The sequence below is a fragment of the Cetorhinus maximus genome, chromosome 17 (genome assembly GCF_964194155.1).
Source record: "Cetorhinus maximus chromosome 17, sCetMax3.hap1.1, whole genome shotgun sequence".
NCBI lineage: Eukaryota > Metazoa > Chordata > Chondrichthyes > Lamniformes > Cetorhinidae > Cetorhinus > Cetorhinus maximus.
The window spans coordinates 61,181,053-61,200,489 of NC_135895.1; the positions used below are offsets into that span (position 1 = coordinate 61,181,053).

Below are 19,437 nucleotides of genomic sequence, written 5' to 3' on the forward strand. Positions count from 1 at the left end.
AAGACAGGACTACTTGTGTGCCAAACAGCATAAGTAGCAAGTGACAGACAGAGCTAAGTGATCCCACAACCAATGGATCAGAACTAAGCTCTGCAGTCCTGCCATATCCAGTTGTGAATGGTGGTGGACAATTAAACAACTCACAGGAGGAGGAGGCTACACAAATTTCTCCATCCTCAATGATGGGGGAGCCCAGCACATCATAAGACCATAAGAACATAAGACATAGGAGCAGAAATTAGGCCATTCGGCCCATCGAGTCTGCTCCGCCATTCAATCATGGCTGATAAGTTTCTCAACCCCATTCTCCCGCCTTCTCCCCGTAACCTTTGATCCCCTTACTAATCAAGAACCTATCTATCTTGGTCTGAAATACACTCAATGACCTGGCCTCCACAACCTTCTGTGGCAATGAATTCCATAGATTCACCACTCTCTGGCTAAAGAAGTTTCTCCTCATCTCTGTTCTAAAAGGTCTTCCCTTTACTCTGAGGCTGTGCCCTCGGGTCCTAGTCTTTCCTACTAATGGAAACATCTTCCCCACGTCCACATCAGTGCAAAAGATAAGGCTGAAGCATTTGCTACAATCTTCAGCCTGAAGTGCCGAGTTGATGATCCATCTCTGCCTCCTCCGGAGGACACCAGCATCACAGATTCCAGTCTTCAGCCAATTCAATTCACTCCACGTAATATCAAGACATGGCTGAAAAGCACTGAATACTGCAAAGGTTATGGGCCCTGACAATATTCCAGCAATAGTACTAAAGACTTGTGCTTCAGAACTTCCCACGCCCTTAGCCAAGCTGTTCCAGTACAGCTACAACACTGGCATCTACCCGGCTATGTGGAAAATTGCCCAGGTATGTCCTGTATATAAAAAGCAGGACATATCCAACCAGGACAATTATCACCCCATCAGTTTACTCTCGCTCATCAGTAAAGTAATGGAAGCGCTTATCAACAGTGCTATATAGCAGCATTTGCTTAGCAATAACCTGCTCATTGACGTCCAGTTTAGGTTCCACAGGGGCCACTCAGCTCCTGACCTCATTATAGCCTTGGTTCAAACATGGACAAAAGAGCTGAACTCCCAAGGTGAGGTGAGAGTGACTGCCCTTGACATCAAGGTCACATTTGACTGAGCGTGACATCAAGGAGCCCTAGCAAAACTGGAATCAATGGGAATCAGGGGGGAAACTCTCCACTGATTGGAGTCATAACTAGCACAAAGGAAGATGGTTGCGGTTGGTGGAGGTCAGTCATCTCAGCTCCTGGACATCGCTGCAGGTGTTCCTCAACATTGTGTCCTTGGCCCAACCATCTTCAGCTGCTTCATCAATGACTTTCCTTCCATCATAAGATCAGAAGTGGGATGGTGCTGATGATTGCACAATGTTCAGCAACATTTGCGACTCTTCAGATATTGAAGCAGCCCATATCGAAATGCAGCAAGACCTGGATAATATCCAGGCTTGGGCTGACAAGTGGCAAGTAACATTCGCACCACACAAGTGTCAGACAATGACCATTTCCAACAAAAGAGGATCTAACCATCACCCCTTGATGTTCAATGGCATTACCATCACTGAATCTCCCACTATCAACATCCTGGGGGGTTACCATTGACCAGAAACTGAACTGGACTAACCATATAAATACTGTGGCCACAAGAGCTGGTCAGAGGCTAGGAATCGTGCGATGACCAGCTCACCTCCTGGCTCCCCAAAGCCTCACCACCATCTACAAGGCACATGTCAGGAGTATGATGGAATACTCCCCATTTGCCTGGATGAGTGCAGCTCCAACAACGGTTAAGAAGCTTGATACTGTCCAGGACAAAGCAGCCTGCTTGATTGGCACCACACCCACAAACATTCATTCCTTCTACCACCGACACACAGTAGCAGCATGGTGTACCATCTACAAGATGCACTGCAGGAATTCAACAAGGCTCCTTAGACAGCACCTTCCAAACCCACGACCACTACCATCTAGAAGGGCAAGGGCAGTAGATGGACGGGATCACCACCAGCTGGAAGTTCCCCTCCATTTTACTCACCATCCTGACCTGGAAATATATCACCATTCCTTCACTGTCACTGGGTCAAAATCCTTGAACTCCCTTGCTAACTGCACTGTGGGTGTACCTACACCACATGGGCTGCAGCGGTTCAAGAAGGCAGCTCACCACCACCTTCTCAAGGGCAACCAGGGATGGGCAATAAATGTTGGCCTAGCCAGCGAAGCCCACATCCTATGAATGAATAAAAAAAAAAATTCTATGAATGAAAAGGTACTGGTCCATGGACAGCGAGCCTCCATTTGTGGGCCACATGGTTAAGACAAAAAAGATAATCAGTATTTATGTTACTGTATGATAATGTAAATACATAATTCTAAGGGCTGTAATGCACTGTTGGAATAACAGCAAATTTATCATTGCATTAATTTTGGTTAGACTTAATGTTGTTCGAACCATTGAGATAACTAAGGGAAGAAATACTATGATAGCGTCTCGACCACAATCTTTCTTCTCTCTGAATTTATTGATCCTTCTATTGCTGTTCCTCTTCTGAACTTTCCTCTAAAGTCCAAAGTTGCCACTGATAATGCACTTTTACCTTCCTGTATCTTATGTTGAAATGAAGACTGATCTAAGCACTTTGCTCTTTAATTAATGTTTTTGAAGCAACGGAACTTACCTTCTGCAAGTTTTGAAGTTTGGCTTTACTGCACCAATATTTACTGAGTCATTTAATTTTCTCTGGCTTTTAATGAATTTGCTGAATTGTGTCTAACCACTCTTTCTAGTTTCACAAATTAAAAAGAATGCAAGTATGAAGTGTTTAACACACAGGGCAAGGTCAGTACTTCAGCTACACATACATACTGGGTTTGGAATGGATTTAAAGAGAGTGCACAAAACAAGGTATACAATATAATTCTTACAAAGACAAAAACTTCAGTCAATTGCAGGCAAATCTTTAAGATGGTTAGATGTTATTTGGTCTTCTGTGTCGGTTGTTTTTGAACACTGATATGTTTTTGTATGAAATTGAGGCATGTATGATCTGAGAGCCATCTGAGGAGAATGACTTTCATTAAGGCTGAATTTCAGCAATGAATCAAGGTAGGATATTGAATAGGTTTCAGATGGATCCTGAAACTCCACTGACAAACAATTTTCCAGAAATGGCAACTCTTCAGCATTGTGTCCTGTGGTGTCACATTTTGTATTGTTCTCAAATGAAATCTGCCCCAAGTAGCAAAAATCCAGTTCTTGGCCATTTTCATTATGAAGGACTTTGTTTTCTTGGTCCTGAGATTCAGAGAAGCCCTCTGAAGTATTAATAGAATGTGACCTGGTTTCATCAGTCTGTGTTAGCTGCAAGAGAGCCTGGTTTTCAAGTTCCCATTGATTGTTACCTTCATTACCTGAAGTATCAGTCTCATTACCTGAATACATGCCTTCATCTGAATAGCTGTTCATGCACTTTTGCTTTTTGCAGACGGAATCTATTTCTACACCCATCGCAATCTTGGAATATTCAATGTTCGATTGCCTTGTGCTCTGTGCAGAAGTGGTTTCCACATCACCTACCATTTTATCCTGTGAATCTTCATTTTCATAAAGTGCATCAACAGTAGATATATCTGGATGTAACTCTGAAGCTATTTCATCTACAGGATCCACAGCAATTACACCTTTGTCTTCTTTAAATTGTGTAATCTCTTCTACGATGGCCATAGCAAATATTTCTGGTTCTACAAGGAGTGGGACAACAGGCATCATCCCTTCATGGTGTTTCCCAAAAAAGCTTGCAAAAGTACCAGACTGCAATATGAAAGACAAGATTTGTAAAAGCCTTAGGATTTACAAACTGAAGTTGGACACACATCAGTTATAGTTGGTGCTGAGGTCCATATATTTTGTTTTTACAACTAGTTGGCCAATATTCATCAGTATCATTTTTTTAAACTAATTATGTTCCATTGGGGTAGTATATCAGATATTATCTGTCATATTTTATTTATCTCCCACCATCATGTTCTCACTGATTTGCATCAGAATAACTGAAAAAACTAAAATAAAATTAAAACTATTCCATAATTGAACAGACCAGCTAAAGTATCTGGTTCTCGTACATATGGGAAGGATATTTCATTTACAAATTACTTTTATTGGTGATTCTACATTGATGCTGCACCATGTTGGAAAGTGAGCAGAATTCCTACTTCCAATAGCACATTGCCATTGCAAAAGAGGGAATTGCATGTTCTGGTGGTGTTTAACTTTATGTAGGTACTGAAAGCTACCATCAGAAATAGCAACTAAACACATACAGGCTTCCCTCCTACTGGATCCCCAGTGTATCCAAAAGCTGAAACAGAGACAACACTGAGAGGGAAACACCACTTGAACACCTCTCTCTCAGTACCATGCCATCCATGGAAAAGCAACTTTAGTGCAATTATCTCAGCAACCTGCTACAAAGTGCTATTTAGACAAATATGGCTAGAAATTTGGCTCTGTGGTGTCAGGCCTTTCATTGCTACAGATGCAAAATGGCATCTGCTCCATGGCACACAACTCTGGTGCAGACCACACCAGGTGCCATTTGGTAAGGGCAAAACAAGAAGTGTCCTTTACTCACAACAGAAGCAGGCATTAGGCAGTTAACGTATACAAATAAATGCCTGCTTCTGCTTCCTGGTGCAACTTTGCCTTGCCTTGAGCTAGCCAGCAGTGTTGATTGCATCTGGGAGAAAAAAGGGTTAGTGTTCACCTTGATCAGTGCCGTTCTGGTCCTGAGATTTTTGAACTCACTCCTGACTCTGGCGTTCAGGTGCACCCCAATCTCCCCTAGCCCCAAACTCCTAACTCACCCTTTGATCTCATGCCAAGGTCCAACCAACAATACAGCAGACTCTATAATGTTTTGTCCTGAACTCCTAGCTCTGCCACATGATCACACTCCAAGGCTCAGCCATTCTTCCTCAAGGCCCTTACCCAATCACTTTTCTGAACAGTAGTGCAAAAACCTGTGTGGGCTTCTATTGCTGATTCTTCTACATGATAATGATATCTGATGCCCAAAATCCCAGGCTCCTCGGACCTCCCTATTTGAGTGCAGGCTGTTAGCACACTGCAGGTGAAGTTGCCAAATTTCTGGAGTTTCAATCTGTATAACTGATTTAAAGAAAAACGAACAGACTAGTTCCCTCTTTCTGGTAGATCTTTGGAGTTTCAGATGAATTATCTGTGGTTAGTTTCTAATGAATTGGAGAGTCACAATGATGGCTCAAGATCTAGAGGTTAAGTTGTGGAACCATTGTGTGCTATTCTGTAGTCAACTGTTGGATAATGTGGGGGTGACAGGGGAGCAGGCTTGGAAATGCTGATCTAGTGAGGTACTCAGCACTCAGACCAAAATGGATGCAAGGTCTTTTTCCAACAACTCTCTTTCATTTTGATAAGGATCAAACTAGTTGGTGATTGAAAATGAAGCATTTATTTAATTTCTAACATAACTAAAATTCACTTACAGGCTAGTTTCAAGGCCAAATACCCAACACTCACTCAAAGGTGAACAGTATGTGGTTTCAACTGATTTTTTTTATCATTTGAAAGAAAGATTACAAGTTACAAGTAGAATTGCTCATGTGTGCAAGAATGTTGCTTCAATTTAAGAGATCTTTATGAGAGAAGATGTTATATTCAATGATAAAAATGTTTACACTATTTATTTGATCCAATTCCCTTTATTATACAATTTCTTTTAATCAATTCCAGATATGTTATGCTACATCTAAACTGTCTTAACTCATCAATTAAATTATTCCATCATAATCACCATCAGGTACGCATTAGTGCCTACATAATCACCAAAAATTTATTCTTTCTGTGTAAGCATTCCCTGTTAACAATTACTCTCAGTGCAATAAATGCTTACTAATCTCTACACAATCATTCTCAAGAATGCATTAATCTCAATTTAATCAGTCTCAGGTAAGCATTAATTTCTGTAATCAGTTTCAAGTGTTCATTATTTATTATGTTTACATAAAAATTCAAAGAACATAAAAAGTAAAAAAACCCACCTTTTTAAAGTCAATTCCTTGAGCCCAAGAGCATTTGTTAGGATTAGGGATCTCTTTCCAGACAAGATTTCTTATTCTGAATGCAAAGAATGGTAGCTATTAATTTCATCACACCTCAGATACAAATTCTTAAAACTTTTGATGTAACAATCTAAGCAGAAGTAATGAACGAGAATCTGTTTTTATGTTGCAACTACAATTGATTCAAGTTGTCCAATAAAGGAGGAAGCACACATACGGTGGGATTTTCCGTTTTTGAAACAAAGTGCCGTGGCGAGTGGGTTCCACGATACGTTTTCCGCTGGTCGGAATGCCGCGAATTCGTGCCCAATTCCACGCTTGGAATTGTCAATTATGTACAGGCAAGTATTTCTCCAAGTCACATGGTGGGTCATGAACTGATTCATACACCTAACGGAGTCAAAGGTCTGGGCGCCATATTTAAATGCCACCCGAGCACACATATTTCACTCTCTCTAGCCCAGTTGTCTCCAGGAGACCCACAGAGATGGCTGCCAACAAAAAGATGGCTGCACCCAGTTTCTGCCACAGTGCCCTTCAGGCATTGATAAGAGGAGTACGGCAACACCGAAATGTCATCTACCCCAGGGGTGGCTCCAAGAAGCACACCAGCCTCACCTCTCTGGCCTGGGAGGCCACACCAAGCCAGGTCAGCCCGACTGGCCATCCCATCTCAAAAGCTACCCAGTGCAGGGAGGGGATGAATGATCTCATCCGCTCCACCAGGGTAAGTCAACCTTCAGCTCCCTCCAATCTCACACTCTCATCATGGCATCTTGTACTCAAAGGGCTACACTCTTCAGGGATCTCACACATTAACAAGGGACAAATATCAGCATTGACTGCCTCACAGATACTTTCACATCACCAACCTTTTAATCTACCATGCTGGACAAACTCCATCCTCAGCCCTTTCTGGGGAGGGCTCTCCACACACAGGGGGCATGCATGTTTCCCAACCTCAGTTCTATCCATTCTCATCATATTCCTTTCTTTTGTCTTCATGCAGTCCAAACTTGCCCACAACAGAAGGGAAAGATCCCAGACTAGAGGAGGGGCGGCCAACATCATACCCTTCACTACATTCGAGGAGGATGCCACTAAGCTGGCTGGGGAGGATAGGGAATTGCTCCTGTGGTGGAGGGGGAGGTGGTCTGCTTATCCCAGCAACCTAGTACAGATGAGACCTCAGAGTTGATCAGATCCTGACATTCACAGTGAGTGACACGAAATTTTGTGTTATGGCTGCTCACGAACTAAATCTATCTTCTCTCCCTTATAAGTACCAGCAGGTCTAGGCACGGGGGGGAGGGCCAACATAAGCCCCAGGCCCCAGACCACCTTAGAGGAGGAAACTGAGGAAGCCTCCAAAGAAGACATGTCGCTGTGCTCGCGCGCACCCTCCACCAGCACAGAGACACACACCTCGGTGGGTCATAGTTCTAGATTGGGCTTGAGGTTACCTTCTGGAGAACGCCTCACTGACAGGTCTCCACAGCAGTCGGAGGCAGTGACATCTCGGGTCTCTGGAACTTGGAGGACTGCTGGAGATCAGGGTTCTGCTGAGTCCGAGTCATATTATGAGCGTCTGCGAGCAGCTGCCAAGACAATGCTGGAGATGCAACGACATGCGGCCGAATGTCAGACAGAGATATGAGAGTAACTCAGCAGACTACAGCGAAGGATGGAAGAGTCCATCTGCATTCTGTCTGCTGTCGTGGCTCTGACATGCGAGTGCCTCGAGGTGACCATGAGAAGGATGGCAACCGCCATGGGAACCTTAGTCCAGCAACTTTTGTCGGATTTGTGCTCAATCGTGGACTCCTTGGCTGCAGACATTGATAATATCCATCAGTGGCTAGGCGAGTGGGGGGGTGTGGGGCACCTTGACCTCCTTCCAGGTGCCCCTTCTCCTTAAGGAGTCAGGGTGGGGCCCTCAGGCACCCACAGGGAGGATGAGCATCAGTCAGACACCCTGGGGTCCTCCACACAGGACACTCCAAGGGTGTTCAGTCACTACAAATCCCCTCTGCCTGTGAGTCCATCCACTCCAGCTGCTCAAGCCAAGGAGGGTGCATCTGCCCCTGGGCAGGAGACATCAGGCCGGGGCCCTCCAGGCCTCGGGCCACCAGAAGATACCTGCCAATGTCATCATAGACATCAGGACATAGCAATCAGCAGGCTGCCTCCATCTCTGCTGCAGGTGTAGGGACTGCACCCAGGCAGTCGTAGGGTTAGAAAAATTAAGAAATATTGAAATCACTTCTGAGTCACGAGTGTGCAACTACTGTAGAAATCTTGCACTTCTGTTAATACATTTGATGTTAATGAGAATGCTTTGGTCAGCTGAAGGCGTTGTGATTATTGATATATGTGTCCTCTTACTGCGAGGGTGAGCCATCCTTCCACTCAGTGATAGTCTCCCTTTGTGAGATTATCATTCACATGGTCAGCCTCAATGAAGATAGTTTATGGTGATGTCAGGGAGATGTGTCAAAATCTTTATCGGAAGTGCGTGCTAAAAGGATTTATAACCCTTTTTGCTTGCGACACACCATTGTGTGAGCCCAGCTCCGCAGCCTTGAAGGATTAGCTGGAGTTGTGTCTCCTCTAATAGTGCCAAAGGACAAGATCTGGTTGAAAGGATGATATCCCCAACCATGTTCTCATCTCATTGGCCGCTGTAGTTTCTAATTAATGTGGCAACAAATGCATCAAATTCTTTGATACAGCGTTCTCGCTGTTGTATCAGCTTTCACTTCCCAGAGCGCATGCATACAAAGTGCACCACTGACCTTTTTCAGAGATCATGGCCTGGTGAATCATGAGGTTTGATGGTGCAAGTCCAAATGCTGAACTTGCTCTCAATTTGACTGGCTGAAATTCACTTTCAATGCAATGGAATGGCATTAAGGGACAGGAGGAATTTGACCATACACCACTGCCTTCACTTTACTCCTCCTGGAATCTGGTGGCAATGAAAGTGGCAAGGGCACATCTTCAACGTTGTGCTTCCTCGATGTCATTGTCACGTGGAAGCTAACCCTAATCTCCCTCTTCAGATTCCTGTCCCTTTGCTTCTCATCCTCCTCCATTTCTCCCTCTGGCAAGGGACCACCCCTTTGAAGCACCTGGTTGTGAAAGGCACAACATACAACGATTATGCAGGAGGCCCTATCTGGAGTGTACTGCAGAGCCCAACCTGAGTGGCCTAAACATCAGAAGCACATCTTCAGGATGCCCATAGTCTGTGTGATTATGGATCGTATGGAGCAATGCATTTCGTTGTTAACTATCCTCCGAGGCACTCTAAGGCCGATGCAAGGGTGCCATGAGCCACCATTTGAGCAGGTACCCCTCATCCCCAAGCAGCCATCCCTGTACTCGGTGAGAGCTTCGAAAATGTGAGACACCTGGGAGTGATTCAGCATGTATGAGTCATTGAAATGCCCAGGGTACATGGCACAAACGTGCATTATGTGTTTCTGATAATCGCACACCAATTGAACATTGATGGAGTGCAATGCCTTCTGGTTGATGAACATCAGGGGCCAATGTCATGGAGCCCTCAAAGCCACATGGGTGCAGTCGATTGCACCCTGCACTTTAGGGAAACCTAAGATAGCTGCAAACCCATTAAATCTAGCAGCCTGGATATCTTTATCAAGTGTAAACCTGACATATTGATGTCAGAGCATGCAGAGGGCATTTGTGACCTCCTTGATGGCACCATGGTAGCCTCTATCTGTCCATTTGCGTCTCAGATACAAGGCTGCATCAGCAACAAGGCTAGTAGGGCAGAAGCCACTCGAGACCATTACAGTGACTTATCATTTGCGATTGTGGGCTATTCATTAATCTATCAGTTCACTGAGAAAAGGACAAAACAATAATGGAGAATGCTGCTGCCTTCTTGAGAGTTCTGATAGGATGGAGGAGGAGGAGAAGAAGGGACAGGTACTGCCAAGGGCAGCTTCAGGGGAAGGCCCCATCTGAGTTCCAGGGTCCAGGGGAGCCCCAGCAACAACATGAGAATCAGTAGGATAGGCCCATACAATGGAGGTGACAAGATGCCATCCTGGAGACTTAACACCTCAGTCCCACAGAGGTCAGAGAAGGTTTGAATGACATGCGCCACCTTACCAAACTCAATCTTTCAATCTCAAATCTGGCATACTAATTAAAAATAACATGCTCATTATTAATGATTGGATGCCCTTTGGCCCGTTATGTATGCCAATTGAAGAAAGCACTTGAGAGTCTTTCATTGATAATATGGCATATATGCAGCAGCTGCACCTCCTCAGTGGTTGCCTGCGTTCCCAACTTTCACATTCCTGTGTGTTAACGTTGAAAGGGAGCACCTGTTATGTGAAGCCAGTGATTCCTGAGTCCCCTGTTACAATGCAGCAAAAGGCAGTTCAAAAGGCAACCTTCTCATGGAGGTCTTCCTATTTGTTCTGAGCTGACTCACTTTCTATCTTGTGCCTCTAAGAAATTTGAGAGTGCCCCTTGAAAGGGCTCCTTAGTCCAGCAGTGTGCTCCTCCCACATTGCCTCTGTCCCTTCCCTTGCAGATTAGTTTCTAGTTTCGATTTCAAACTGCACCATTACTTTATCTATGCAAGATGGTGGTTCTTCACTTTTATTTTGAGACCAGCTTCGACCCTCCCCTGACAGTGTTTCAGTCCTTCCAATTTACCTGGAACCTCACGATATGCAGCTAGAGCTCCCTCCTGTTATTCCCCAGCCTCCCCCTGTAATACTGGATCCCATTGTTGTTGTGGTCAACATTCCAACCCTCCCCGCCGAACCCATCACTCTTGACATGCCCATTCCCCATTTGGGCCTTACCCCTCTCCATCTAGAGGACGTGTGCACGGTCACCTTCAGAGGAGTACGCCCCTCCTTCGCAAGAGAGCTTTGAATATACTCCTTATTATGTTTTCCCCAAATAGAGGCTGGAGATGCTTCCAATAACCATGACCATCCCATCTTCAGCCCAACAAAGTGCTAGACAAGCTCATGGACACCGACTGTGAAAATCCCCTGCACACCAAGCTATGCCTAATCCCAACTGAGCACAAAGGCTCCCTGGAGCGGGATTACCTAGCCCTGTGGCATGGCCTGCTGCACCCCAGGGCTGTCTCCGCTCTCTTACTCCTGACTGTGAACTCCAGGACTGTGTCAACTCTCTCACTCCTACATGTTGTTCTCAGACTAAGCACTCTAACTTTCAGTGAGTTCCCCAGTGCCCTCATGACTGAATACAACACTGGCTTCCTTTCCCGCCCACCCACTTTCATAAGTCAGTGTGTAACCCACCCCTCTTATGCCACACAAACACACACTCTCCCTTTCCTATTCCGGAGTCTGCGTACAGCTCCTCCCATTCATACATGTGGAATCCCATCCACCCCATTGTGTGCCTGCATTTCAGTTTCCCCTGTCGAGCTCCAGCTTCCTGCCCCTCGGTCTCCCTCTGCCTGTCATTGCTCCCCCTACCCACTTCCAATGCCAGCATACCCCTTTTCCACTCTTGGGTCCATCATCCTTCCCCTCTACCACCACCCTGGGCAGCACCCCTCTGGGTCACAAAGCAATTAAGGAGGCAAATTATGTTGGCCTTTAATGCAGGGGGAGTACAGGAATAAAAAGGTCTTGCTATAATTGTACAGAGCTTTGGTGAGACCACACCTGAATTATTGCATGCAGTTTTAGTCTCCATATTTAAGGAAGAATGTACTTGCATTGGAGGCAGCACAGCAAAGGTTTACTAGATTGGTCCCTGGGATTGGTCCCCTGAGAAGGTTGTCCTGTGATGAGAGGCTGAGTAAACTGGGCCTATATTCTCTGGAGTTTAGAAGAATGAGAGGTGATCTCATTGAAACAAAATTCTGAACGGAATCAAACCCACTGACAAGGATGATGAGGTTGTTGTCTGGCATACTGATTTCTACCATGCAAAGGCTGAACACCAACTCTCAGACACTTCTTCCTACTTCCTCCTGGACCAAGACCCTACTACCAAACATCAAGCAATTGTTTCCAGGATTGTCACTGACCTCATCTCCTCTGGAGATCTTTCCCTGGCTTACCACCTCATACTCCCCCAACTCAAAACAGCTCGCTTCTACCTCCTTTCCAAATTCCACAAACAGTACTGTCCTGGTAGACCCATTTCAGCCTGTTCCCGTCATAATGAATTTATTTCTTCCTATCTTGACTCCATTTGTTTTCCCTTACCCAAACTCTTCCCACTTACATCCATGACTTTCCTGATGCCCTATGTCATTTCAACAATTTCCAATTTCCTGGCCTGAACTGCCTCCTCTTTACCATGGACATCCTATCTCTCTACTCCATCCCCCACCAGAACAGCCTGAGGGATCTCTATTTCTTCCTTGAACAGAGGCCTAACCAGTCTCCATCCACTACCACCCTTCTCCGCCTGGCTGAACCTGTTCTCTCACTGAACAATTTCTCCTTTAACTCGTCTCACTTCCTCCAAAAAAAGGTGTTGCTATGAGTACCAGCAGGGTCCTTGTTATGTCTGTCTTTATGTGGGTTATTGGAACATTCCTTGTTCCAGTCCTACTCAGTCCTCCTCCCCATCTCTTTTTCCAGTGCATCGATGACTGAGATCAGTGCTGGTTCCCGCTCTCACCTAGAACTGGAAAACGTAATCAACTTTTCTCCCAATTTCCAACTGTCTCTCACCTTCACATGGTTCATCTCTGATATTTCCCTTCCCTTCCTCAGCTTCTCTGTCTCCATTTCTAGGGATGGACTGTCTACTAATATTCATTACAGCCCACCAACTCCCACAGTTACCTCGACTATATTTCCTCAGAACCTGCCTCCTGTAAGGACCCTATTCCATTCTCCCAGTTTCTCCATCTCCATCGTATCTGTTCTGATGATGCAACCTTCCACAACAACACTTCTGATATGTCTTTCTTTTCCCTCAACTGAAGATTGCCCCTCCACTCTCAACTGTAATTGACAGGGTTCTCAACTGTGTCTAACCCATTTTCCACATTTCTGCTCTCACCCCTTCCCCTCCCTCCCAGGACCGTGGTAGGGTCCCTCTTGTCCCCACTTGTGACCCCACCAACCTTCACATTCAAAGGATCATCCTACACCATTTCCGGCACTTCCAGCATGATGTCACTACCAAACATATCTTCTCCTCCCCTATTGGCATTCCAAAGGGACCATTCCCTCGACGCCCTGGTTCACTCCTCAATTACCCCCAACACCTTGCTCCTTCCCACAGCACCTTCCCATGCAATTGTAAAGGGTGTAACACCAGCCCTTCTACGTCCTCTCCCATCACCATCTAAGGCCCCAAACACTCCTTGCAGGTGAAGCAGTGATTTACTTGGATTTCTTTCAGCATAGTATTCTGTATTCAATGCTCACAATGCGGTCTCCTCCACATTAGGGAGACCAAACACAGATCGGGTGGCCACTTTGCGGAACACCTCCACTCAGTTTGCAAGCATGAGCCCTAGCTTCCAGTTGCTTTCCACTTTAATTCACCACATTACTCTCTCGCTCACATTTCCGTCCTTGGCCTACTGCAGTATTCCAGTGAAGCTCAACAAAAAGCTCGAGGAACAGCATCTCATCTTCTGATGAGGTACTTTACAGCCTTCTGGATTCAATGTTGAGTTCAACAGTTCAGACCATGAACTCTGTCCCCCATTTTGATTCTTTTTTTTTGCCAAGTGTCGGCTTGAATCTTGTTTTTCATGTTTTTGCCCTTGGACAGAGCTGGTCATTATTCAGGCATTTATACTCACGATGGACAAATGCTTTGTTTCTTTACTACATGCATTACAACTCCCTTTGCCTTTTTCCCATGACATCTTTAACATTTAATTTCTCCTGCCCTCTACTCTACCGCAGACCTTCCATTTTGTTCTTCCTCCCCATCCCACTTTTGACGGCATAGAACCAATCACGTTTTACCCTCCTTCAGTTCTGAAGAAAAGTCATATTCGACTTGAAATGTTAACTGTTTTTCTCTCCACAGATGCTGCTAGAAGCGCTGAGTATTTCCAGCACTTTCTGTTTTCATTTCAGATTGCTGCCATCCGCAATATTTCACTTTTATTAAGATTCTGAAGGGGCTTCACAGGGTGGACACAGAAGTTGTTTCCACTGGCTGGGAAATCGAGAAAACAGGAGCAAAGTCTCAGGGGAAGGAATCTAACATTTAGGTCTAAGATGAGGAGAAATTTCTTCATTCTAAGGGCTGTGAATCTTTGGAATTCTCTACTCCAGAGGGCTGTAGATGCTCTAACATTAACTATATTTAAGGCTGGAATAGACAGATTGTTGGTCTCTTAGGTAATTAAGGGATATGGCGATTGAGTGGGAAAGTGGAGTTGAAGCCATGATCATACTGAATAGCAGAACAGACTCAATGGTCTACTCCTGCTCCTATCTCTTGTGCTGTGTTCACACCTGTAATTTCATGTTCTTTTTGGAAAATTCATTGAGTCTTCAGTGATGTGTGCTTTAATGGTTAGCTTGTCTTTTGGAAAAATACTGGCTGCTTTCAAAAATGTTGGTCCCCTCATTACCATGTTTAAAACATGGTTCAAAAGTATTGTTACATATGAGAGGTTCCAAAATCTAGCAAAAGCCTGAGCTTTAACAATTTGAACACCTTGGGGGAGACGGTGGCATTCTGGTAATGTCTAGTAACTGGACTAGTAACCCAACCAGAGGCCCAGGCTAATACTATGGAGACATGGGTTCAAATCCCACATGGCAGCTGTTAGAAATTCAATTAAATAAATCTGGTCCTGAGTTTCACACTTGGCATGTGTGCGAAGTCAGTGGACCCAAAAGTAGGTGTAGAATCCCCTCCCAGGCAAGATTGTGATTTCATGCTGGGTGGTCAATTAAGGTCCGCCCAGTGTGAAATGCATCTTTTCACTGGTTGGAAGGGCCAGGCGGGGGCAGGAATCTGTTGGGTGCTGGGTCCAATGGCGCCCCAGTGGGAGATTCAAAAGCAGCAGGGGCAGCTCCCTGAAGGCTGCCAGGGGGCACAGGGGGAGCTGTCCAGCTCGAGGAAGAAAATTTGTGTGGAATAGCAATGACATCTGCACCTGCTGGGCATGCCAGGCAGGAGGGCAATTCCACTGGGCACTCATCCCCCTGGTTCTTGGATGAGTGCCTGGGATTCTTGTGGAGGAGGTCAGTGCCAGATGGGGCATCTCGATACCCAGGGATGGCAAGAGGAGGCCACTGCACATCACCAAGAAGGCATGGGCTGAGGCGGTAGCCCAGGTCAGCGGCCATGATGTTGTGCCGCTCACATGGGTGCAGTGCCATAAAAGGTTCAATGATCTGCTGCGCTTGGCAAGGGTCAGTACCAAGTTGGCATGGATCTGTATGGAGAAGTGTTAAAAGTTGGCCGTCCCTCCATGGTGCTCAGGGGTGTAAGAGTCTGAGTGCCAACTGTCAGTGACATCAGCACTGGCCAAGGCGGTGAGCTCTGGCTGCTTGGCCTGATTGCTTTGCGGGTTGAGGGCCACGACTCGGATGTGCCCTGCGAGGTGTTCCTCAGATGGGGTTGGCCAGACTGCAATGGCGCTGCAGGTAGAGAGTGGAATAATCAATTCTCCTCTGTCCTTTCAGGAGAAGAGAAGCCATAACAACATCAAGAGGTCAAGGACAGGCAGAGACCCCCCCAAAACCTTATGATTCTGACGAGGTACGAGATGAATGCCCTGGAGACAGAGTGCCAATGCCCAGTTTGGTCCACCGGTTGTGGAGAGGCAGGGGTCTCTGATGAAGGTAAGGGTGCAGTGTACAGATGCAAGTGTGTCGGTGTGTGTAAACATTGTTGTGTTGTCTCATATGAAATGGAAACCTCAAACCTTCAGTCCCCATTGTTTATTGAAAGATGATGGCACCATGATGCAAATCTCCACTGTCTCACCAGCCCACCTAGTATTCACAGTGACAGTGTAATGACTGATACTACTGACATGTTGTTTTTCTCCCTTGGAATTGCCATCCAGCAAATTATTGCAGAACCCCGAGGAGCCACCCTTGACACAGGAGGACCAATGCCCATCAGATGTATCTGCGTTACACCCTCTCTCTGCACCAGGCACCAGCGCAGATACAAGTACCTCAGTGGTCATTAGATCGTCGGCTACAATGTCAGTGGACAGTGGGAAGGGCATGACCCACTTGCATGAGGAGGTAGGATGGAGGCAGGGTGTGCCCAGGGCGCTGGCAGGCGGAGGACTGCTGGAGACCAGGACCATGCTGAGTCCGAGGCAGATGACAAGCCTCTGAAGTTGTCTATTAGGCAGCTGAAACTGGATGTCCAGCTGGATGATCTGGCAGAGATTCCTGAGGGTTTCCATGCCATGGTCTCTGTCATGGAGTCCATGTGGAGTACGAGTACTGCGTTGACTCTGAGCACTGAGCGCACTGCCTCCTCCATTGAGAAGAGTGGCGACTCTCATGGAAAGACAGCACCAGGAACAGAGTCAGGGGTCTCTGGGGTTGTGCTCGGACTTGCAAGCCCTCACACAGGCACTGACCTCAGGAGGTCACTGCCAGTGTGACAGATGGATGAGGCACCTAGTATCTCTGCTAAGTGTCCATCCATCAATAGCGAGCAGGGAGGTCCAGACTGACCTCACATTGGTGGACAAGCTTCGTGGTGTCTCTGCGGGCTCCTCTCAGGATGCTCTGGCTGGCGGCAGCAGTTCTTCCGCCCCTCTGCTAGTGACTGTGCCATCTGATAAGGCTTCAACGACCGAGGAATGCCCAGTATGGCACTGGACGCACCCTCACAGGCAGTGGCCGTGCAGGCTCTGCTGGCCAGAGGACGACCGCCAAGGTCAGCAGGGCCAACACAACACCTGAGTCAGTATGCTGCCTCCAATGCCGCTCCCAGCATGGGAGGGGCACCAAAACACAGCACTCGCAAACATCTGTTTAAATCACCGTGAGCACAAGAGGGACTTTTCATGGGTGATCTTCCATTCTGCCATCATTTGTCAAGCTGTTTACTGGTGTGATTGTTAACACCTTATAATGTTATGTTCATTGTCTGTAATTGCCAAGAGCATATAAATATTGCTTTTGTGTTAATGGCCTGAGTATGCTTCACTTGTTTTATAGATGCAGGGCATGGCACTAGCTCATGTTGGACTTGAGGGGCTCTAAACTTTATTGCACAGCTCCTGAGTAGACTTTGGGTTCAATGGACCGGGTCATTACAAACATTCAATAAGGAGGCGGTCGCCCTGGCATGAGGTGAAAGCAGTACCTTGGCAGCCTAGCTAAAGGAGCGTTGGATCAAGGCCTCTCTGGTGTCCCTACCTCCCTGAAGGATATGGAGGTCAGCTTTCACGTCCTCACCGCGTTCTTCCCCGGGCTCCTCTTCTGATCCACCACTGGAGTCATCATCTTTGGCCTGTGGAGCTGCCTTGAAATCCTCATTCTCCAGTGGGGACCCCCCCTTGCCAGATTGTGGAAAGCGCAACATGTAACAACTATAAGAGACACACACTCTGGAGGATATTGCAGTGCTCCCCCTAAACAGCCCAGGCATCTGAATCTCATCTTCAGAAGACCTATGGTCCTCTCTATCACCACCCTTGTGGAGGCATGACTCCTATTATACCTCTGCTCTGCTTCTGTCCTTAGGTGTTGGAGAGGCGTCATAAGACACCTTATCAATGGATAGCCCTTGTCACCCAGCAGCCATCCATCCAACTGAGCTGGAGAGATGAACAGCCCTGGCACCTATGAGTGTTGGCGGATGTATGCACCATGGGAGCTGCCAGGGTACCTTGCACAGACTTGCAGAATGTGTGTCTTGTGGTCACAAACCATCTGCATGCTCATGGAGTGGAAGTTCTTCCTGTTGACGAAGGCACCCCTGTTGACGGCTCACCCGCTCACACCTTGATGGCCACATGAGTGCGGTCAATGGCATGTTGGATGCGGGGGAACGCAACAATCGCAGGGAAGCCTCTGGCTTGCTCAGCCTGGCTGGCCTCGTCCATCCAGTATTGAATAAATGTCATGACCCACCTGAACAGAGTGTCAGTAACCAGCTTGATGCAACTGAGGACAGCTGATTGGGAGACTCCACACAGATCCCCCACTGACCCCTGGAAAGTGCCAGAAGCATAGAGGTTGAGGGCCATTGTGACCTTTAGACAGTTGGAGGTGACATATATCACCTGACATATGGAGATCGCTGCATCGCTGCCTGTACATTCTGGCAGCAAGATAACGGTGTCTTCTGCGGCCCCTTCAGCCTTGGACTCCCTGCTGGCCCTATGCCCCCTATGCCTGCGCCTTTCTTCCCACAGGTTGCTCCCTTTGATGCTGCCTGTGGACACATGGCCTCCTCTTCCTTCTGCCCCTCTCTTCCTCCTCAGAGGAGGTCCTACCAGTGGAGTAGACAATCCCCAATACCAGAGGAACAGAAAGCTGCCTGGTTACTGGAAGGGTCCACATGGTATAAATTCTCCAGGGACCATGGAGACACCAAAGAGTCCTGAAATGAAGGCTAGCAATGCAAAGACTGAAGCTAAAAACAGAGGTAAAGCTGACAAGTTTCATTAGGCAACCAGCAGTAAACTATCTCCTAAACACCTCACTATTCACAATGGCAATGCTGCGGACCCATTTTATCCTGCCCTTGGATGACAATTTGTTGAAAGTAGAATGCCCACCTGCCCATTTTGCCCATGCAATGAGCACAACATCGCATGGGTAATGTAAAATCTAGTCAATAGACTTTTAAATGGTCTTTATTGGCCCTTCATTTGTCAGAAGGTGCAGCTCCGACTCCCATGCTCATGTGCAATATTGAGGTCAGCAGGTGTGCGTGATGACATCAGGACGCACGCCTGGCGTCATTTTGCGCAATTTTACGTGCATTCAGATTGGATACATGCCCGACCCCGGAATGTAAAATTCAGGACCTGGAACTGAAAGTTAATCACAGTAATCCTGACCATGACAACTATCATGATTGTTGCAAAAATCCATCTGGTTCACTAATGTCCTTTAGGGAAGAAAATCTGCCATCCTCATTTGGTCTGGCCTATATGTGACCCCAGACCCACAGCAATGTGGTTGACTCTTAATTTCCCTCTGAAATAGCCCAGCAAGTCACTCAGTTCAAGGACAATTGGGGATGGGCAACAAAAGCTGGCCTTGCCAGCCACGCCCACATCCCATGAAAGAATTTTTAAAAACTTGTGATGGGTAGGTGAGAAAATGAGACTTGGATGCTACACAAAGAAACAAATAC

The 19,437-nt window shown here is 46.5% G+C and overlaps 1 protein-coding gene across 2 annotated transcripts in view; it reads right to left on the reverse strand.

Annotated features, from left to right (window-relative positions):
• Positions 1-1,640: 1,640 nt before the first annotated feature.
• The window catches only part of lepr (leptin receptor), a 164,290-nt gene continuing 146,493 nt past the window's right edge, over positions 1,641-19,437 (reverse strand). For both annotated transcript variants that reach the window (XM_078561288.1, XM_078561287.1), the window contains exons 18-19: positions 6,103-6,178; positions 1,641-3,835 (exon numbers count right to left, since the gene is read on the reverse strand). In XM_078561288.1, the coding sequence (XP_078417414.1) occupies positions 2,963-3,835; positions 6,103-6,178 (949 nt within the window). In that variant the 3' untranslated portion in view covers positions 1,641-2,962. The remainder of the gene's footprint in view (positions 3,836-6,102; positions 6,179-19,437) is intronic.